The 22,911-nt window shown below is 41.4% G+C and overlaps 1 protein-coding gene across 1 annotated transcript in view; it reads left to right on the plus strand.

Moving 5' to 3' along the window:
* The window catches only part of FBLN2 (fibulin 2), a 94,028-nt gene extending 90,013 nt beyond the window's left edge, over positions 1–4,015 (plus strand). The window contains exons 16-17 of the mRNA XM_026857719.1: positions 2,407–2,530; positions 3,565–4,015. Coding sequence (XP_026713520.1) covers positions 2,407–2,530; positions 3,565–3,922 — 482 coding nt within the window. The 3' untranslated portion in view covers positions 3,923–4,015. The remainder of the gene's footprint in view (positions 1–2,406; positions 2,531–3,564) is intronic.
* Positions 4,016–22,911: the final 18,896 nt, after the last annotated feature.

Consider the following 22,911-nt stretch of genomic DNA (forward strand, 5'->3'; position numbering starts at 1 on the left):
GAGAAACTGCCTATGGTATTTTGCAGCACAGCCAAACTGGTGAAGTGAGTGCTCTCATGGCAATGATTGCAATGTGGAAGAAATTTTCTTTTCACCTAGGGGCACTTCTGAGAATCAGCAAGGGATTTAATTTACTTTGATTCTCTCCTACTTCCTATTATATACCTTTCTTTGCAAGACTTTTAAACCAGTCAGTTCAGTGTATGAGATCAGTTCTCATCCCAAGGGAATGGAGAGAGCGGGAGTTTATAGTTTTCCTCTAAGAATCTCTCTCCTCTGTGACAATTCGCAGAACTGCAGAGCCCTACACAGTCCACATGGTTTGTCTGTTAGCATTTATTTCATTTTAAAGCCTCCGTGCGTTGTCTAGACATTTGGGAGTACACAATGTGACTGTGAGATCTTTGCCAATATTTTCTGCTCAAGCTGGATCCTTGTTACTGCATCTGGTTTTCAGCATTTTAAGGTCCATTGCTTGGGTTTGTGCTTATGTATTATTTAGGTAACCACGTTTATGCTCTAGGCCATAAAGTGTCTTTGAGCTTTAAGTCTTCAGTTTTTTGTCTCCTGCAACATTACTTCTCATTAAGGGGCGATATTTATATTTAACTTAAATTTTAAAAAATGCATGCCTTGCTCTAAAGTGTTGTTCTTAAGTTCCCATATTTCATAATAGTCTGGTGGAGCTTACATCTCCTGGATCGTGCAGCTGTACAGCAGTGGTTATTTTGCTTTGTATTTGCCCCCTGCTTTAATCCAGAGCAACCTTCATGCATAGATAAATTCTTCTCCAGCTATAACCCAGCTTTCTCAATTCTCCATTTCTCAAAAAAGTCAGTGAGAAGGTCCTGTTGGCTTTTAACATGGGTTGGTTATATTCTGATGTGTTTGTACCTGAGATTTGTTTGTACCTGAGAGATAGCTTTTGTCACAACAGGCCGTGAATGGCTAACGTGCAGGCAGACATAGGGTATCCTTCCATCTGTCACGTGTGTCTGCTCTGGGGAGGGCAAGTTCTCTCTGCAGATTGGATGATGGGGGAATGTTTGCTTGGGATATGTGGGCATTTTACAGCCTTGTCCGTGCAGAAGGAGCCATTGTGATCACACACATGTTATGCAGGGTATGAGTGATTTATAGCAGTGGCTACCTGTCATCAAGGACTGTCTCTCATACTCCTGTGCTTGCACGCAGTGTCTGCAAATGCCCAAGTCTGTGCACGTGCTCTGCTGTGTGAAATCCGTTAGATGCTTCCCCCAGCTATGGAGCTTATCATACGTGTACTGTGCTCACGTGCTGAACAGCGTATGAGAGCCACACTTGTTTAGAAACCCCTCGTGTGACATAGGCTAGCTCTAAGCATGTGGTTCAGGGAGTACCAGTGACCTGTGAAGCTGTAAAAATGGACACATCACTTTCAGGAAACCATTTAAATACTATCTTCAATCAGAACAGCCGTGGAAAGCTTACACAGCAACTGCAGGGATGGAGAGTTTGGCTCGTCTGAGAAGTTTAGGGTTCCACTGCCTGAGACTACTGCCATCTACTTATTCTATTCTATTTCCTTTCAGCCTAGTTTATAATATCACTTACAACACATCTCAGGAGTAAGGGAGAATATGAGAGCACAGGCATTCTATCTTGATGTTCATGTTTGGTATTTATTGCAGTGGGAAGTGGCAATCCAGGAGGATCTTGGGTTTTGAGAACTTATTTTCCTTCTCATGTTTATTCTCCACTGAAAGTTAAACCCTGTGTTGCATCAGATGTGTTTGGAATGAGAATGGCTAGGTTCATAGGAGCATGTCAATGTTTGCAAAGTACAGGTAAAGAAACAAACTTCCCCCGTGGTAGAAGGCCAGCCCTGGCCTTGTGCTGGGTGGCTGCAAGTGGCCACACTCTCTGCCAAGCTGGGGAAGAACTATCAAACAGCATGAAAAGGATCACAAGCTGCTTGTAGGAAAGAGGAGGCTCCCTTGGTGATTGCAAACACTGCCAAGTGGTACGGCATCTCTTATTAACTGATAATGTCAAGGAAGGCAGGTTTTTTCCACCAAAGACACATGAATTTTAGCAGAATTGGAATCAGCGTGATTTACCCTGTCACTCCCAATGCCAGCAAGTGTCTGTGCACAGAGATAAACCCGACACACTGCACCTGAATGTGCATTTCATACCCCGGGTGTCGGGGGTCTTGCAGTCCTGGTCTGCAGGCACAGGTACTGCAGAGGTAGCACACAGCAACTGAGTGGTGAAGACGAGAGCCCTCAGCTTGCAGAGCCAAACCCACAGACTCCTCTTGCTTCTCATGCGTACAGTCTCATAAGCATACTACAGCCCATAGATAGTGATTACTTCTTATTTTTGAACTTACCATGTGTTTTTCCTTGTGTTTCTCCTTGTTAGATATCGATGAATGTGCAATAGGAACCCATAACTGTTCAGCTGCAGAGACTTGCTATAACATCCAGGGCAGTTTCCGCTGCCTGTCCTTCGAGTGCCCTTCCAACTACAGAAAAGTCTCTGACATGTAAGTATCGCCGTTGCAACAAAGCAAGCAGCCCAGTCCAGTGGCTGTGGATGTTACATAGTGCTTTAGTTTGTGGGCGGGTGTAAGCGCTCAGAGCTCTAAGAAGATGCTTCGGTACCTGCGGTACATAGACCTTCCCCATATAGAGTTTCTGTCTGGTTTTGCCTCCTTCTTCTTCCAAGCCCTAGATCCCCCATTTGCCCTCCAACTGCTGCTATAACAGCAGTCATCAGAGCTTGCAGCTCTAGAAGCACTCTGTTTGTTTAAGTTTTTGTAAATTTAAAAAAAAATATGCTCGTCCGTGCTGCTCATCTCATTGCAGTAGCTGCCAGGCTGCTCAGTGCACCACTTCTACAGCGGTTTGGGGGCTCCCTGTTTAATATTCAGATTGTGGTTCCTCAGAGTGTATTGAAACATTGAAGGGGGGCAGGAGAATGAGCTTGCCAGGCTACAGGGTTCTGGGAATGGTGCACCCCCACAGCTCCCAGCTTCTCAGCAGCTGAGGCTCAGGAGCCCCAAAATCTCCCTACCCGTTTCCTGCCTCGATGGCTGACAGTGCTTTGGGAAGACAGCTTCAGTTGCTTGTGACTTAAAACATATTTTTCCTGCCTTATAGAACTGAGCAGCTTTTCAAGCTGAGGAGCTTGCTTCCCATTCCCGTGTTTTAGGTGCCTTTCAAAGTGTTTTTGTTTTTACTTTCTTCAAGCACTGTCCCAGGCTTGTGCTGTCAGTGATGAACCACAGTCTTCTCTTCCAAGCTCTGTGCTGCTTGCAGCATGACTCTGGCTCTTTCCTTCTCATGGAGTTTCCCAACACATCTCCCCATGTCCAACAGAACCCCCTGTGTCCGTGATCTTTTTCTCACACTGTTGTACTCTAACAATTACAAATGCTTTGTGGGCACTGTAGAAGCAGAACAAGCAGCCCAAGTTTGGGACTCCTGTTTGCCTAACTCTTTTGCAATATTCTGAAATACCTGTGTTTTTACCTGCTATTACATGGACACTGAATGTCCTTCATTTCTCATCTCTCAGGAGGTGTGAACGAATCAGTTGTTTTAATTATGTGGACTGCCAGAATACCCCGGTGCGCATTACCTATTACCAGCTGAATTTCCAAACCAATATCGTGGTCCCAGCTCATATTTTCCGTATTGGACCATCGCCTGCCTATGCTGGAGACAACATAATCCTTACTATCAACAAGGGAAATGAAGAAAACTACTTCAGCACTCGAAGGCTGAACTCATATACAGGCATCGTCTATCTTCAGCGACAAGTGAAAGAGCCTAAAGACTTTTTGCTAGATGTTGAAATGAAACTGTGGCGTCAGGGAACATACACTACCTTTCTTGCCAAAATTTACATTTTCATCACAGCTCATGCGTACTGAAGCATGTATTGACATTGGATTTTATTGGTGCTATGCTCTTTAACTGCTCTACCAAAGCTTAATACTGTCGAACTGGCATTTAATGTATCTAGCCTTTATATTATTTTTCTATCATTGCTTTAAACTTTTTTATCGGTTGTGTAAATTAAGTTAATTTTTATCTTTTTTTGTTGTTGTTTTCTGATGCAATTCTTTACATCATCATTTGACAATGAACGAAGGAAGGGTTAGAAAGGCAGTACATACGTTGTGTTAAAAGCTGGAACCTTTTATTAGAAATTACTTTTAGGTTTAGTCACATCTGCATAATGTTGCACTGGAGAGGAAAGATGTTCACTTGGGAGTATTGGTTTTTGCGACTAAGGGAAAAAGCCTTGAGCAATTTCTCTTTATTACACCAACTTATGGTTTGATTTAGCCACTGACTTTGCTGAGGTTTCTCTGTGTTGAGATGCTGTGTCAAAGGCCTTATGTGTACATTTGACGGTTAGCTCACATCATATTACCATTTTTTTTCCTCCTTCCAACTTTCATAATATGTTGCCTAAAAATATATATAAATAAAAGAAAACTCCAATAGTGAAAAGCCTATGAATGAGTCTTGCTTTAGTAGGACTACTCACGTGTTAAATATTTGCAAGACCAAGGCCTTAAGAGAGTGTCATGCTTTAGGGTAAAAGCTCACATATTGCTGGTTTTACTAGTTGTCTTTATAGGTGCTGGGATTCCTCTCTAGAGAGACTCATTCTATTTAGATACCTATAAGTGCAGATTCGATGCTTTATAATTCTTTAAATAATGTCCAAGAGGAAACATGGAAATAATGAAATAATAAATTACTGCTCTTTATTTTAAAGCTTGGGTGTGCCACTGAGAAGTCACTTGCAATTTTAAGTAAACAAAAAGGGGAGTTGCTTCTATTCTTCAGGAAAATTACTTCTGTTGTGTTACTAAATGACACAGAGGAAAATGCTAGTTAAACTGGCAGTTTGTATTATGCCATGTAGAAAACAGCACAACCAAAGTTTTAAGCTAAATTCCCTCTAGTTCTACAGGCAACTGGATGAGGTCCAAAGTTGAAGGCCAGATGTGGCAAAGCAAAACATCAAAGTATTTTCTAGAATTTAGAAATTGATATCAGAACTTCTTTATGACTGTTTTCTTTTGGTTTTCTTCCCCAAAAAGCAAAAAAGCTCCAGTGTCGAAATTTTCTGAGCTTCGCTTGTTCCTGCTATAATTACTCTGCAGTGTTTTAAAGGAAAAACATAGATGCAATATATTGATGTTTACGACACTGAAGTTTAATAATCATGGAGTACCAGGTTGGAAGGGACCTCAAGGATGATCTGGTCCAGCTTTCTTGGCAAAATAATAATTTGTTCTTTTCTACAACTGATCTTATTTTAACCAGTGTGTACACAAAAAAAAAAAAAAAATGAAATCTTACGGCTTTTTATGCCATAACAATTTTATTATGTGGTAAAGTATTTGTTTGAATTGCATCTTAAAATCTTGTAAACACCACGTATATGGTGAGAAGGAAGATGTTCTGCATTCACTATTATCCCAAGGCCAATTTCAACCACTTCAAGTCACTTCTTTAATTTGGACTCTCTTATCAATAATAAAGTGCAAATCTTCCTGTGTCTGACTTTATAAAGACTGATTACCAGGGAAAGATTATTGATATTCCTCAGCTGTAAAATACGGGATATCTGTGAGTTTGCATACATAAAGATTTCCTTTGTTTTTTCTATAAAAATAATTTTGTAAAAGTGATCTTCTTCCATCCATCTTTTGTTTTCTGTAGTTAACAGTTTCATAAGCATTTAGCAGGGAATTGCCAACTGAGAGACACGTGTTTCTGCAATTTGTCATTTCGGTTAATGCATATCTTACAGCTACAGGCCTGGCAAGATGAAGAGGCAGCCTCAGCAATGAGTAGGACAGCCTTTCAGATCCATTATGCAGTATACATGTTAAGTGGCGATACATTTCTCCATGCCCCAGTGGGGCACATCTAGAGTCACTGAAACCCTGAGTTTTCCATCAACATTAGTATTTGATTGAGTGTAAATGATATTCAAGACTCGACAGTCTTTCTTGTCAGAGAACGAATGGACAAGCCATTTGTTACTTGGAGACCTTTTGCTGACTAAAACCAGCCATAGTCAATCATATTAAGGATCTGTCAGTTGTAACACTGACTTTTCATTTTCTAGACAGGTAATTGATTAAGAAAGTTTGAGGAGAGGCTTTGCATACTATTATAAGAAAAACACTATGTTATAAAAAAACATGTCTTCATCAGCGCTGTGTCCAGCAGGCATTCAAAAAGGTTAGAAATAGTTGCTTGGTGCAACTGGTCGAAGCAAAAGAAAGGCTTATGGAAGATAATTCTAAATTCTTCTGTTCCCCAGATCACCAGAGGAATCTTTTACCTCTTACCAACCCAAAGTGTATGCCCTGTCTGTTTCAGTAGAAGCTGCAATGCAGGACAGTTAGCACAGCATCCTTTGCTTTTTTTTAGGATCATGCTCATGACTGAACTTGAACAGACACGTCCACCAAAGACCCACTGACCAGTGAGATCACAATGGCTTTGGACTGGAGTTTTAGTCTCCTTCAAGTGATCTAGCTCCTAGAAGGCCGAGTTACCATCTTCAGTAATGCTCCTTCCACTTTATTTGTCTGGGTAACCTAGACAGAGACTGAGAGTGTATATCTGTGTACACAAAGGAGATCTCAGTGGAAAGAGTTCAGACCTGGACTATACCTTTATGGTCTCTTACACTTTCTTCAAACAGCAATAGCTTTCTTGAATCCTCTCTTGAACAGCCATATTTTTCTTTCTTCTTTTTTCTCCATTTCTATCAGGTGAGTTAAGTAGCTTTTATGTACCCCCTTAGCTTCTTCCTGCCCCACCCCCCGCACCCCCTGCATTGCCTGGTTGAGGTGAATTAAAAACGACTACGCAAGAACTATGCAAGCTGATAAATTCATGAGGAAGACAACAGCTGCAAACCTAATCAAGAATTATAGCAGCCTTGGGTCATATGGTTATATATGTGCAAAATCTCAGATTATTAGTATGTTCCCAAAATAGAAAATGGCCTTTATGCGACCTGTCTGAACAATGCATGTTCTGCTTAGTTTTGCAGGTTACTTACTCCTGCCTGTATGAAATCTGACCTCTCTCTACTTGGTTGTTGTATTCCTTGAGAGATCCAGTAATTCCAGAGACTGAGGAAGGTCAAATGTGTCACTGGAAGGAAGAAGAAATTAAAATCTGTGTGTTTGCTGGAAATTTGGATGTGTCTGTCACAGAATGACACATCAGGTTTTGTTTGGACTGGAATTTACATAACATATAGTTGAAATAACAGTAGATGGGTGAGAAAGAATTTTTTACTAGTATTTTTAATGGTTGCCTTTCTGCACTGGGGAAGAAGTGTTTTACAAACTCTTTGCATGTGAAAAACACATGTATGTGGATTACAGCAGGTGCTGACTAGCCTGTGGTAGCATCCCTCTATGAGCCTGATGAAGAGAAAAGGCATCAGATTGCTCAACTCAGGACACCTCTATCAGCACAGATACTGGTATTTCAAAGAGCGGGGGAGAAGCTGAGCTGCCTCCCCCTCACCCCTCTTCATTTAGGGGGGTTTGTTCGAGGAGGCTGCTGCCTTGCAGAGCAGAGAAAGCTGGCCGGAGTGCCCCTGGCTCCCTGGGACAGGGAGCACACAGGGCACTGCCCTCCCATGGGCTCTGCCCCAGTCCTGGCGAGCAGGGGGCACTGGAGCTGCCAGGCTGCCTTCCTCTCCCACCGGGCAGTGCTCAGCTTTTGGGTGGAGCTGGGCCCCAGCATGGTGACATTTCTCCTCTGCATCTGCTGGTTCACTGCCTGTGTTTGCACCTTTGCTCACTCACCTGGCCCTGAGGGCTGGAGTGCTCTGAAAAATGCTGTTCTTCACGGTCCAGTCAAAAGCAAGAGTGCTGAGAACGGTGTGCACAAGGTGGAAAGCAGAGGAGGAGAACAATGAACTAAAGCAACAAAAATGTAGTAAGATTTTGCAGTTCACTGGTACTGTGATAGGTTGTTATGGTGCTGAATTTGGGCGTTTGTGTGGTCCTGGCATAAAGTCTTGAGTATGTAATTAAAATTGGTGTCCTTTGTGGGTGGGTAAATTTTGTACTTCCCCTCATACCTTTGCAGGGTACAGAGTTACTTTCATCTGGTTTGCAGGATTCCGGGAATCTGTTGCATAGTCTTTGTGTCTTTCCCTCGTTATTCCCTGTAGCCTATGTGAGAGGCTTTGGCTGTTCTTCCCCATTCATTTTTCTTTTTTTCTTTCTTCATCTTTCCATTGCACACACCCATGCCATGAGGAAGAGAAACTTCCAGCCAGACAGAATTAGGATTCTGGAGTAAAAATAGATTTTGAGGTTAAATAAATATCTTCCCACTTTCAGTGTTCTCTGCATCACTTCATTTTGAAGTGGCTGTTGAAAACCAGGTTTTAATTATACTCAGTTTCAGTGATGTGAAACTGAAGCCACAAACTTGAGCCTTTTGTCTTCTAAAGCACAATTCTTTATCTTGCATGTTCTGTATAAATAGCAGTCAATGTGTAGGACTATTCCAGAACTTTGGAGCCCTCTAGATAAGCTTCAACCTCCCTGATGTCCCCTGGGACATGCTGCTGGGGGAGCTGGCTGGCAGCCCCAGGCCAGCATAGTGTCACTCCACGTCCCAAGGCTGCCCCATGGGCTCTTCTCATTGCTGCTGGCAGTGTGGGAATCACAGAATATCTCCTGTTGGAAGGGACCCGTACGGGTCATTGAGTCCAACTCCCAAAGAAGAATGGCCTCTTCCAGCTGCACCTCAATGCAGATTCTCACTTGGCCCAGAGGGGTTTTCAGGGAAGATGGTGACATTGACTACCCGTGAGCTGAGGGTCTCATCATAGTGGAATTAAATATTCTAACATCTGCTGTGGATTTTCTTTTTTTAGCTGAGGTTGGAGAGGAAGAGGATGCCATTGTGGTGCCCCACATACTGTGAAGGGAGGGAATAGGAGGAGATCCTTTGTGCCCTAGTGACTCCTCTGTGTCATAGCCAAGAATTGTGCTAACTGCATAAATTCACAGCAGGATGGGGGGGGGTCCTTGAAACCACCACTGGTGTGGGTGTAAATATATATAATCTAATTTTATTTTGGAATAATAGCCAAATGTGCAGAATACGAAACTCTCCTCTGTGCCACCATTTCTAGAAAGTAATTATGAAACATGTTGGTAACACCAGTTAATCCAATTTAACGAATATACATTGAAAATGGAGACATAAATGCTTTGAGAGAATTGGAGGGTGGAGATGCCTTTCTCGATGTCAATGAGTTGCCTTGCAGCAACAGGGGACTCCACTAGGCTACACTTCAGAGAGGGGTTTTGACTCACTGTAATTACAGAATTACTGGTTGCAGACAGATGCACTGTAGAAGAGGATAGATCCTCCCCAGCATTAATGGCCAGAAGAAAAAATGTACATGGAATATCTTCAGTACAGAAAAAAGACTGATAATCTTCAATGAGGTACATCTGAAGTGGAGCGCTGCCATCTTTGGAGTCTGAATAAACTATGTAAACTGATGGTACAGGGCTGATAAACACAAAGTGATCTTTTGAAGACACATGGTGAAAAGTTTGCTTTTTTGGTGATAACAAAGCTCTGATCAACAGATAAAGATCATAGTAGTGAGATGACCTTGGGGTGCACGACTGGGAGACTGACCAGGCCATTTCCCACATCTAACCGTGTCTGGAATATCGAATGGACTCAGCTCACACAACCTTGAAAGTGGAGGAGGTGCCCACTGACCTCCTGGTTTGGGGATGGTAAAGCCCAGCTCCCAAACTGATTCCAGGGTAGATGAAAATACGCCTTCCTATGCTGGTATCAGAAATTTTGAGCATCTGGGGCAGCTTGTACCATGCCAGTGCTGTAGCTACTGAAATCTAAAATTATAATTTTATTTTATGGACATTCTTCACAGTAGTTTTGTAAGTGTAATCCCAGTTAATCTTAGCTGTTGCAGAGGTCTGTTATAGTTAATCCTGTTATCTTTCAGTTGCACCTTGGAGAAATAACTTTCACATTGACCAGGAATATTTCAGACAGAGTTTCAAGTTGACTAATGTAGAAGTGTAATTCTGGAGTAATGACACAACATAGTCTAGAATTGCTTCTATGAATAGGGGAGGGACTGTGCCTAGCCATTAGCATAATCACCGGCTACATGTCATAATAACTGAACTCTACACTGCAGATATTTGTCTAACTTAGATTCAGGGCAAGTACACAATACTATAGCAATGTACTGTAATGCTTAACCCAATGGGAATGGACATGAAGTGCTGTGGTAATGCTGAGAGCAAAAGATGGTCCTGTAATGACATGCTCAATTATCACTCAAATCAGAAGGTCACAAGTGTGGAGTTTAGTCACAAAGTTTAGGGATTCCTGAAGTCAACACGTACTACATTTGCAGACCAGGGGAGTCTGTAACAGGAGATGCAGATATTCATAAACTTTTCCATAGCAGACGCTCTCCTGTATGTTCCCATATATTAGGCAATGGTGCTCTGGTCCACATGGGCAAGAGTCTGCACTCTCCCTTTATACAAAAGGAGCAGTTATTGATGCAAGTAATCCCATTGGCTGGGAAGGCTTGAGTATTCGACTGGGATTTGGAAGAAGGGGAGTCTTTTCTAAGCTCTGTCCAAATGGTTGACTGAGCACAAAGCAATTGTGATGCACATGGTTACAACCTCTACGTGTCCTTGCATCCAGTATAAGAGTTATAAAATAAATCCTCTACTTCACCCTGTAAGAGTATTTGTGGTTGCATATCTATTGTTACCATGTTAGAGGGTAGAATAAATCCTACTGACTGTTCCCTGTCACTGAGGATCTCCTGTACCAGACACCAGGGATGGTGCCGGTGGCTGAGGGGGTGAGGGTGAGGCTAAGTGTGTTCTCAAGGTGTCACAAATGTACAGCTGTTGTGGGCTGTGCCGTGTACCACATCATCTGCTAACTCAGGAAGCACTAAGAAGAAACCAACCCAAAACAACCAACCTCAATAACCTTGAAAATAATGATTTCCTAAGAAAAATATTTAATTAAAAAAAACAGAGTTTTCTACAGTTTCCCAACAGCTGTTGATGCAGAGCTCTATTGAAGTGAATAGGCTAGGTGCAGTGATGACACAGCTTTAATCATAACTTAATCTTCCTCTGGGGACAGGAAGAAAGGCACATATGAAGCATGTAGTGTTGCCTGAATCATACCTGGGTGACTGACATATATAATAATGAAGGCAGTTAAAAAATACAATTGCTCCATATAGGTACCTGTACCATAGTTCAAAGAATGTCCTTTGACTTGTAAATCAAGTGATCAGAAGAGGGTGAAGGCCAGGCCTCCAGTTCAGAAGGACACTGAGAAGCTAAGAGACAGTATTAGAGATGCCAGACCGTGCAAGACACACCCCCACGCATCAGTCCTGCACCCTGTATGAAGATGGTGTGCGGGGAGTTTGTCAGTGGGAGTTTGGGGGTTTTGTCTGTGTGTTTAGTGATTTGGATTAGTGAGCATCCAGAGAAGGAGGTAGTGGGCATCCACATCTCTGCCATGGGTATGTTGTGCAGGTAATCTGCACGCCACTTGGGTAGAGCCTAAATCCTGCTACATGTGGTATTTACCAGCCCAGGACTGAAAAAGCCTCCATCAGCCCCACTTCACAACTTTCCCGTCCTTAGGAATCCCTGAGCTTCACATTGTATTTGGTAACTTTGGTACTTTTAATCTACTTCATCTCTTCCTTTTATGAATTCCACTTGTAGCCTCTCGTCTGCAGTTGCCTCCTGTAGATTGTCTTTTACCCCATTGCCAGGAGGTTTTTGTTTCATCACTTCTCTCCCTTTTAAAAGGGCACAGGTCAAAAAGAGAAACATCCAAAAATCCATCAACCCTTTTTCATTGCTGCCTTAGAGACTGCACCAGTGTTAGCAGCTCACTAATCCACTGGCAGTACCACTGAGCTGCCAGTCCAGAATCTGAAGAATAATATTATTCTAAATTACACTATGGCTTTAAACTGTACAGTGTTGCAAGTTTGGAAGGCAGCTGTTCTGTGCACTTCTGGGACTTTGCAGAGTGCGTTGTTGAATGAGCGCCCTGGGAAATCACTAATAAAAGATGATTTATATTTTCCCAAATTCCAATGATTTATTTGGGGTTTTTTATAAGGCATTATATTTCATTCTTTCTTGGAGTCCTTTTGTAGAAGAAGCAAATGTGGAGTTTAATGTTAAATATTTGTTCCCACATGTTCTTCAGGTAAATGGGGTTTTTTTTTGAGAGGGTATTGGATTTTTCAGTTTATGTCCTTAAGCATCATCTTCACTATGGGCCACATAAAAACCACCTTGGGGCAGAGTGGTGGGTGCTGCCATGGCAGTGCCTGGCCCAACCCACTGTTGATGTTCAAGTAGTTTGGTCAGTTTTGGCCCTGTTGTGACTGCAGATCCGCTTGGTTTTATTCTGGATGGTTTTAGTGGTGCTACAGCTGACTGTCTAGAACAATGGAAGTGGAGACATTCGTGGGAAGCAGCAGTAGAGTAATAGTGGGCTCATAAACTGATCACAAAACCTAAAGGACAGGGGGATTTCTTCTTCTCTTTCACATGCTGGCACTGGAAGACTTTGAAAAAAACTGAGTCCAAGACCGGTTGTTACCTACAGTCAGTATTTTCTAAAACCTGTCAGTTGGCAGTGGGGGTTTTGGTTTTGGTTTTCTCATTACAATAACTAGATTATTTTGTAGATCACTATATTCCCCTGCCCAGGCAGGGCTAGCCATTTTCAAATGCAAATCAAGGTGATTCATTATCTCCATCGTATACTACAGCCTCCTCTTCAGAATCAATAATGTAGAGATTTGCAGGCAGGCTCATTTTCTTTTAACACTGATCTAATTAGTTAAAAAATAATAGTTTCTCCCCTACCTCGTCCTACCCCTTTCCCCCTCATTTCTCATCTTAGCCACATTTTCTCTGTTCTCATAGAAAATAATGCATTTACACTTGCCACAGCAGTTCAAAGATACCAAGAATATATTTTTCTTATGCTGGTAATTGCTTTTCTTGGCCATTAGTTGATCAAAGTGGAGGAAGTAGAATGGGGGCAGTCAGACTAAATAATAGATGTTTGGAGTAGAACCAGGACTAGAGCTTTCTCGGAGTTTTTGTTTTGCTTTCAAAGTGCAAAATTATTCATTGTCTGCATACGGGTGTCTTGCTGGTGAATACATGCGTGGTAACTGTGAAGGTAGTAGGATAGTTCCTCCCCGATGTAAAAAAAGGCTTATAGCCACATCAGCCTGTGCAGCTGTGCTGCTGTCTACCAGGGGCTCCATTGGGACCACGTTGTTTCTCCAAACTCTAAACTGATGTTTAGGCCACACGGCAGTCTGAAGGAGTGTATAGTTTTAACGCAGGTTTCTCTTACAAGCAAGCTCAATCTTTTTTCTTTTTTTTTTTTTTTTTTTTTTTCCCCAACAGTGAAAGCCTTTTTTTTACCTGTCCTACAAACTACACAGGCTGAAATGAAAAAATGGGGAGCAGGGGTTTTGTTGGTTTGGTTGTTGTTTTTTAAAAGAGGTAAAATTTAAGATCGTTCCTCCCTGTTTTCTGGCACTGTTCTGGTTTGAAAAGCTTGTGTGGAACGTGAAACTGAAACTTTGAATTAGCATAAACATTTCACGGTCTTTCATCAGATCTGTTACCCTTACTGTCAATGGATTTCATCATTGCTGCTCTGTAATGAGATTTTGCTGGTACTGGCTAGACAGGCAGTCATAAGTTCACTCTGTTGCTTCATTTGGGTTTTTCTGTGGGTTTTTTCTCCCCCCTCCTGTGTCCGGCTCCATGAGTTTTGGCAGATTTGCTTGGCTCCAAGGGTGCCGAGACAAACCAGTTTCTAGTTTTCTCCTTATTTGGAGCAAGTGCCCTTATCACTGTTGCCAAGAATATCTTGCGCTGAGTGGCAAAGGTCCAGGAGTTCACTGCAATCACTTGGAGGGCTGAAGTTCCTAGAGGAAGTTTGGGCTGGAGAATTAGTACCGCAGTACAGCCCCTGACTGAAGGTGTTGGATTGCCTTTGTGCAGCGCAGACTTTTTTCTTGTCATTTCGTAAACACCATTTTCACAGAAATTCTGACATCTTTAATAATCCTCACATTTTAATTTGATGCTGAGATGAAAAATAACATTTTTGTCTCAAACAAAGCTTGACTTTTTTGGTAGAAGCCTCTGTGTTTACTTGAGTTGGCATGTAATCATCTCAAGATCCATAATATATGTAAAGACTCCCAGAAATGTGGGAGATGCTCTAGTTTGCTCTTTTTTTCTTGACTAGTGTTCTGGAATAGACTAAAAGAGGATTTTTATGAGTTGCCTGGGGAAATTACTACTGTCCTTCATTCTTGTACTGAAGGGCCATCTTAGAAACAATGAATAACTACTCAACTGAGAACAAAAGGCGGAAAGTGTCTGAAAGTATTAATATATACTTACTGAAAGAGAAGGCAACATTGAATCTTAGTGATTCAAGATGGCACCATGTTTTTGGGTGTGAAAGAAGTGAGTTTTGATGACCTGACTCAATTTCAGTTGTGGTTATTATAGCTCTCTATACCTGTTCCACATTTATGATTGGCTCCTGTGTTCTTTGGGGTGTTGTGGTACAGTTTTTCTGTGGCCTGAACAACAGTTATAACTTCCCCTGCAAATGGCAGAAGGGGTTCAGAGCCTAATAGTCATCCTTGTGTATATCTCTGTGATCTGCATTTGGTTGTATGAACAAGAATATTCCTCTGTGAGTATCCTGGGACAGCAGGGGGCCAACCTCATTTCATTACATTACCATTATCAGTTTGCCAGAGAGGACTTTAATAAAGGAGTAAATGGAAGAACCACATAAAAAGGAAAATAAATGGGGGTGTCACTCATGGAAAAATTAAGACTTTCTTTTAAGTGCAGTTGGTAAAAGCAATGACTGAACTAGTTGCAGTTATCCCAGCTATGCTGTCAGCTAATGATCTGCTAGCAGGCATAATAAATGTTTAAAACTAGCCTTAACAGTGTAAAATTTTAAAGATCCTAAAACAATAAACTGGATGGTTCATAATCTACTTTTAATTAGTACCAGTTTGGGAAGTAGCACACCTCCAGGCATTTCCATTCATTCTGCCATGCCCACATTTTCTCATAGAGAGGAGAAATGCGCATCAATAAAGCCATGGACAGAAGGGATGAGCTGTTCACCATGCAGTGAGCACCAGCTCCTTGCATAGTGGCATACACATCAGAGACTGAATGTTGGGACAGCCATGCTTCTGGAGGCTTTCCACTGTGAAGTGTTGGAAAGCACCACTTTAGGACATCACTGCCAGGAATTACATCCCTCATACCATAAGCACTGAGGTTTACCATGGTTCAGTGGATGCAGTTTAGTTCTGGGTTCTTGGCAAGATTTGTCTATAGACTTGCATGAAGTCACCACGTTATGGCATGTGGCTGGCTTAAAAAATGGTGCAAAGCAAAACTCCCTGTTGCTGAAAGCTGGCAGGAACAGAAGGGAGGAATATTTTTGACTATATGAGTGCAGGGCTTTGATGGGGGAGCTAGCTGGCTTCACTGGTTTATAACAGACTGACATAATGTTGAAGAAAGGAGCCAGAAGTGTGGGTGGATTTCTCGCTGGCACTCCTGAGTATGCGAGTGTGGCTGGCATTTGTAATATGAGTGCTCAGTGTGAGTGGGCTGCTAAAGACTGGGCTGCTCCAGGTATCAGCAGTGGCCAGGAGACAGCATCTTTTCCATCTGCATGGCAGAAAGATAGTGACCTTTCACGGGAATGCAGGTGTCACCACATTTCTCTGTGACCTTGTCCCCTTATGTTTGGCTGGTGGCACTGCCTGCATGCTGAGACGGACGCCAGCCCAGAACATGGCAACTGAGTTCTTGGGCCTCATTTTCACTGATGCTGAGGTCACCATGCACTACCTCATCAGTGCATAAATTAATTTCAGTGGACATAAGTTGTACCTATCATCTTCACTGTAAGGCCACCTTACCCAGGGAGAATGATGCAAAATGATTTGAGTGTAAAAGATGCCTTGTTGGTTGAAAGGCCTGTCCTCCCTTCTGCCCTCTGTAAAAACATGGTGGGGTGTTACCCAAGAGCTGTTTTGGCCCAGAACTTTGGCCCTCCATGGGGATGCCCTGTCCAAAGGACAGAGACCTGCTGTGGTATGGGCATCTCCTTGGGAAGAGATCTGTGCTGCTATGGACTTGATGTGCCTGGGCAAATCAGCTAAACACCCTCTGCCTTGCTCTCCTTTCCAAAATGGGAAATATACCATCCCTTAACTCACTTGCACAAACACAGAAGACCGTTTTTTAATATTTTTTTTCAGTTCTAATAAAAATAAATGCCAGCTAAGCATCTAAAATAGGAATTTAGGGTATTTCCTGTTTGCTTTAGTTTTTCTTATTTCTTTTGGGAAGATCTGAAAGTCTTTACCTCTTAACTCTTTTTTCTAGTAAAAAATTTTTTATTAAAGATTTTAGACTGATTTTACTGTACACATAGTGTACTGAAACAACTGGTAACTTTTTTCTTGTGCCCACTCTGAGAGCTGGGTCCTATAAATAGAATTTCATATGGCAAGCATGTAATACCCATGCTCTGTGGTCTCTGCCACTAGTTTTGGCTATGGAAATGAGGTTAATGTTCATCTAAAAGCCATAATTTATTTGGAAACTCTTATCTACAAAAGTGTACCTTTTCCCACGTTGCTGTGGGAGGGGTGAGAAGCAGTGATGGACAGCAGCTTCATCTCTGGGAACAGATGGAAGGTGCAAAGCAGACATCTTCAAGAAGAGTTGACATTTTAAGCACTATAAAGTCTTAAGGGAGAGATAATATCATTCCTGAGATATAATGATATACTTGGGAAAAACAGACAAGCTTTAGAGCATGCAAGCTGAAAAAGCATTTTGAGCCTGGATATTTCTTTCTTCTTTCCAGTTTATCCTTATGTGCAATAAAGATGTTATCTCTTTCCTTCAGACCTGGTCTTGCTTGTATCCTGAGACCTTCATGTCCAGAATTATACTAGTAGGGTTTGACTTTCTAACTTGTTTTCCCATATTTGATATCAATGTCTGTGTTTACCCACCTTTAAGGCATGCTGTCTGTCATGAACACTTGGCAGGGGATGGGAGAGTAAGGGTTTATTTGTGGTCCTCATTGTTTTTACTGATGAATGTTTATTTATCCACCAAGTCAGAATAAGCAGTCATTTGTACTGGATCTTAATTTGGATTATGGATATAATAAGTACTTGAGTAATAATGTCACTGCTTGTTTTAAGTAATAGGCTTGAGTAAATACGTAAGAAAATATAAATGTAAACCTGTTTAATTATCTGAGCCTTAAATATGAGGAAAAAACCCCAAATCTAAGAAAAGAAAACCATTTGAGTTACTAACATTGGAAAAACTTCAGAAAGAATTTGTCTCTATCATTAAATTTAAATGGGCCAAATCCTGCAGCTCCTCAGTGCTGAAGAGAGGTTTGTCCAAGGATTATAACAGAATACACCATGATAAACAATGACAGAATGTGGTGATAAATGCAAATTATTGCTTATTAGGAGAGGCAAATATAGGATGGTAAATGATGGATACAGATCTAATGATTTATTTGCAGAAGAATTGAAAAACATTGAAGCTCTAACTTAAAGAAATACATTTAACGTAAATGTATGTTGGGGTGTTATTAAGTAAGTTTGCACAAAAATGTAGCCTTAAGTATACCTTTAGGCTTGCTGAAGAAACTGGGACCCTTCAGGGACTCTCTATTCAACCCTTCTCCCACCACTTTTATGTTCTACCAAGGCTGTCAGTAGATTAGGGCTGGGTAACATCAAGTTACAAACAGAGAAACTGGCATTATTATCACATCCTTATCATCATGCAGAGTAACATAATGTATTCAAAGAACAAGAATGCTTAGGTTTTTTCCTTCATCAGTTTACTGATGGAAGATACGAGTCTCATTAGAAGGGGAATGGGTCAGGCTAACCTTTTCTGGTACTCTAGGATTGTTGTCCCTCAGCTCCCAACACTTTCTCTTGACTCCTGGGCTTTATCCTAATGGCCTCCCCAGGCACCAGCACTGAGGAATGCAGAAAGTATATGTATTTTCTTGGAGACAATGTTGGCTGTCTCCAGTTTTGACACAACTTGTCTTTTCTGTGACAAACACACAGCATCTTTAGAAAGAATTTGTTATAAAGTAAAAACATAAATGCAAACAGTAAACACTACTGTCTTCATAAGTTTATGCAGACCACTGTCACTGCTGTGAGGTTTGCTGCTCCCATTTAGATGCAACATCCAGACTAACAAAGTTAGAGCAGTCACTGATCTCACTGTGCAAGTGATGGAGTAGTGTAAGCTGAAACCAAAAATAAATTTATATGCTATCAAGGACAATTAGCAGCTTTCAGGGGGGATTTCAAAACAGATGGGCAAAACAGCAGTGAAAGAGATGCTGCTTTTTTTCTTTCAAGGAATAAGTAAGGAAAGAACAGAGTTGCCTCTTTTTTCTTTCCCTCCTCCTTTCTCTCCTTTAAAAGTTGTCCCTTAGCTGTGTGGTTATTGTTAAGGCAGTAAGGGTGTTTATTTGCTCTTTACATAGACGACTGTCAGGCTAGATAGGTGATGAGATGCTCACAAGGTCTGGGAGACCCGAGTTTAATTTCTTCTTGCAGAAGACATCCTATCTAACCTTAGGCAACTAGTTTATGGTTGTAGAATATTTTCAAGATAGATTCTTCATTTCTTCTTTTTATTTTAATTTTTTCTCCCTAAATTATATAAAATGTTCAGACTGAAAAGTGTTCATTTCTTGCCCAGCCCACCAGCCTTGCTATTTCAGACATGCAGTGAAATATAATAATATTCTTCTGCCTTGTACAAGTGCTGTGAAATACATTCAGGGTGTATATTAAGCTAGAGAATTACATAATCATAATAGAGTTGAATCTTATGTTATCCATCTTCTATAGAACAGAAGTGAAATTAACAGCATTAAGGAATAAATATGTATACGCAGACTAATCAAAGGAAATGACTGCCTTAGGGATTCTCTGTCAGATATGTTTCAAAACCTCATAGGAAAAGTTTGTTGCTTGTAGGTATTTTGCATTAACTTCTCAAAAGTCCACCTTTGTGTGAAGCCTTAATTAGTAAAGTGGAAAACTGACAAAATCTGCATTTTTCTGGGTTTCAGCACTTTAAGTTGATACTGGGGTAACTCTGAGCCCATCCCGCTGCTGCTGTAAAACACAGCAGCGAGCTTCAGCCGGGAGCTCCTGACAAGGCTCAGGCCACAGCTCCACTTTGCTGGAGCGCAGGGACCCCCACGCACCATCACTGCACCGGTGTTTCCTCCCTTTCTATGAGATGGAAGGAATAACAACTATGCCAGAGTTGAACCCTTTTAAAACATTGCCTGTACTTCTGCAGTAACACGGGGAAAGAAGAGCTGACGTGAGAAGAAATCCCTTTTCTTGTTTTGTTTAACCTCTTGACGGGGTGATGGGTGCAGCTACACCTACACAGTGTTTTCCAGGACAAAACTGGATTATGGTAACTGGAAAGAAAGCAATGGCAGCTGTAGCTGGGAGGGAGATAGGACCGCTCTGCCAGCAGAGGAGCGAAGGCAGACTGCGTGGGAAGGAAGGACAAACCTGCCCAAGGAAACAAGTTTTCAGGGAAAGGAAGACTCTGCCCTTGATATATCAGAGACAACTAAGACCTGTTATATAAAATAAATGCAACTTCTCCAAGGCCTTGAGCATGCCAGTGCTCCTCAAATTATCATACTTTCCTAGGGGCTTATCACCAAACAGTGAAAATAATATGATCTTTACCCCACAGATACATGAAGGGAAACTAATGCTTTCTGCTCCCTTCAGAGTGGGAATCTGGAGGGGCTGTCATGAATGAGACAGAGGAGGGAAATGGGTAGCAGGACAGTTTCTAAAGATAAGTTAGCTGTAAGGACAGGAGTGGGAACTCTGCTGCGTGGGCTGAACAGGGGTACCACCACATATGGCTGAGAGGAGAGCTGATTTGCAGTTATCTCACTCCTTTGCTAAGATGAAAATTTTGGAGTCTTTCAGAAAAGTATTGCAAATCTCAGAGCAATGTCGAAGCTGCAATTTGGCTGTTTCAGTCTGCATGGATGACAGAAGCAGCTTTCTACCTAAGCAAGTATTTTGGTATTGAATTAATTAGCAGTTCTCTTACCACAGCACTTTCACAGGAACTGCATCCCACACCTGCACCTCTTCACCTTTTTTGGCTGCAGCCCCAGTTAGTCAGCCAGGCTTGGAGTGTGCCAATACCACTTACACTGGGCCCAAGTCATCCCTGATGTAATCCACTGACTTTACAGAGTTATACCCACAATGACCTTGCTTAATTATCTTGCTACATTGCATAAATTGGTGCTAAATCAGATTCTGCAAACTGACTGATGCTGCACTAACATTCAAGGTAGACTTTGGTTTTGGTGGGCAGTGAGTGACATTCTGGCAGCATGCTCACATACTGGACAATAATATGAGAAGACAACATTACAGCTGTCATTCGCCCTTTGGTTTCTTCATTCCCTCTGACTAAGCAAAAGGTTTTGGTTTTATAAGTCAAAATAAAGGTATGACTAACGACCACTGCCTTCAGTTATGGCATAAATCCTTTTAGTTAGTTAGTTAGTTCGTTTTTGAACTGAGTAGGCAAAAATTGCAGGATGCACAAGGGGCAACAAATAGCTTTCAAAGACAATGGGCAGTACAAATTGCTAGTTTTCATTTAACTCTAGGGTTACTGGTAGCCTCTTGTTCCTTGTACGTTTCCTTCATACATACAAGTCCTGCTTTTGTATTGTTGCCCCTTCCCCGTGCATGGCCTTAGAGGTAGGATCAGCCTGCCTGTGGGTAGCAGACAGACTGTGAGGCTCTTCTACACTGGCATTCACAGAACTACAACCAAACGATTCTGCATTTCTCAGATAATATTGTTCTGAGTGGAAACCACATCTAAGTATTATAGATAGGCCAGAATGAGAATGGTGTTCTGAAAGAATTTATCATTTGTGATAAATTGTTGAGACAACTGTTTCTTAGCTTCAGAGAATAAAGGCCTCTTTTTAAAGAGGAGCATCAGCTGATCTAAAACTAGATAAAATTTACATCCTGACATTACATTTATCAGCAGAAATAGTCCAAAAACATGATGGGTACCACCATCACACCCAGGAAGAGAAGTACAAGCAATATCAAATCACACCCCTCAAGAGTTTCTTTCAGAACTAAACAACCTTCCAGAAGTTTTCCAACCAGAGATAAATTTCTCTTGTGATCCTGCTTTTCTGACACGGTGCAGTTACAGGGTTTTCAAATAGGCATACTTCAGATCTTGAGGGCTGTGTGAGCCATGCAACCCTTTCTTCAGGAGCAGAGGGTTACAAGTGTGGTCTACATTGCATAAACTGGGATGCCCTCGTGAGAGGTGCAATCCAAACAAGAAACCAGTTTGTTGGAATTCTTCCATCCAAATTGGTGTTCTAATCTCGTTCATTCATATGAATAATCTAATGAAAGTCAATGGAAATGCAGAACGAGATCTCCTCAACCAAAAGTTGTTTTTTAGAATCTGTTAGAATTGTGCAGCTTTGCAGTACAACCAAAGGTAAGAGAGAAAAGGAACATGCTGGAAATGCTGTAGTGAGTAATGGTAACTGTGATGAATGTATTTCAGCTGCTATAAATATACAACTTACTGTAAAAGATCTGCGAGGGAAAGTAATAAACAGACAATCTGAGTATTTATTATCTTTTTTAACATCCTCCAGAGTTGCTATTTGTGAAAGATGTGCTTGTTGTGTTCCACTTATATAAAAATATGTACGTAGGCAGGTTTCTGAGCCTCACGTACTCCACAGTAGTTTGGGCTGAGGGTGTATTTTTGGGAGGTGGGGGACTTTGATGGGGGGGTGTTTGGGGTTTTAATTTGTTTGTTTGGGGTTTTTTTCTGCATATCTCCCTATGAAATAGTGTTGAAAGCAAGAGGAATACAGCCTGTCCCTTCCATGGCAGCAGGGAAGCCAGAAGACCCTCTATTATCACAATATACTAAAGCGAAGCTCTAAGAACTGATTAAACTCTACATCAAGAAGATGAGCACATATGTATTACCTTACATATTGAGTAGGTTGGGGGAAAATATAGACATACTATACTATAAAAGTACTGGGTATAAGCAGAAAGAGAACACTTCTATTCCTCTGTCACTATTAATTTACACAGTCAGCCAGATGTTTTTTCTCTCTAATCTTTTCTTTTGATTGCCTTCATATTCGAATTTAAATTAAAGAAAATGAAAACTGGCCAGTAGTTCACACCTTTAACTTATATGCTCTTTTACTATCCACATCTAGCAGTGTGTCATATGGCAATGGTGCTTCTACCACAAAGGAGCCTGCTGGCTGAAAGGTTTTAGAATGAAGCTTCAGTGATACATGGCTCATAAATCTGAGAAATCCAGAGTTCTGATTTACACTTTAATTAAAGTATGTATCACACATATATTAAAATTCAAATGCTTAACTAATATAAAGGTCAATGGAATGCGTATGATCCTCTCTTCCTACATTTTTAATTTCCACATTTTGGCTCACTCAGGCAAATGTGCATACAGAGCAATCAAGAAACTTAATCCAACAGTTTATAAGGAAAGCTATAGTGATGTGTCTTAATCTAAATTCAAATTACTTCCTTCTGGGG

The sequence above is a fragment of the Athene cunicularia genome (genome assembly GCF_003259725.1).
Source record: "Athene cunicularia isolate RWA chromosome 12 unlocalized genomic scaffold, athCun1 chr12_part1, whole genome shotgun sequence".
In the NCBI taxonomy this organism is placed as follows: domain Eukaryota; kingdom Metazoa; phylum Chordata; class Aves; order Strigiformes; family Strigidae; genus Athene; species Athene cunicularia.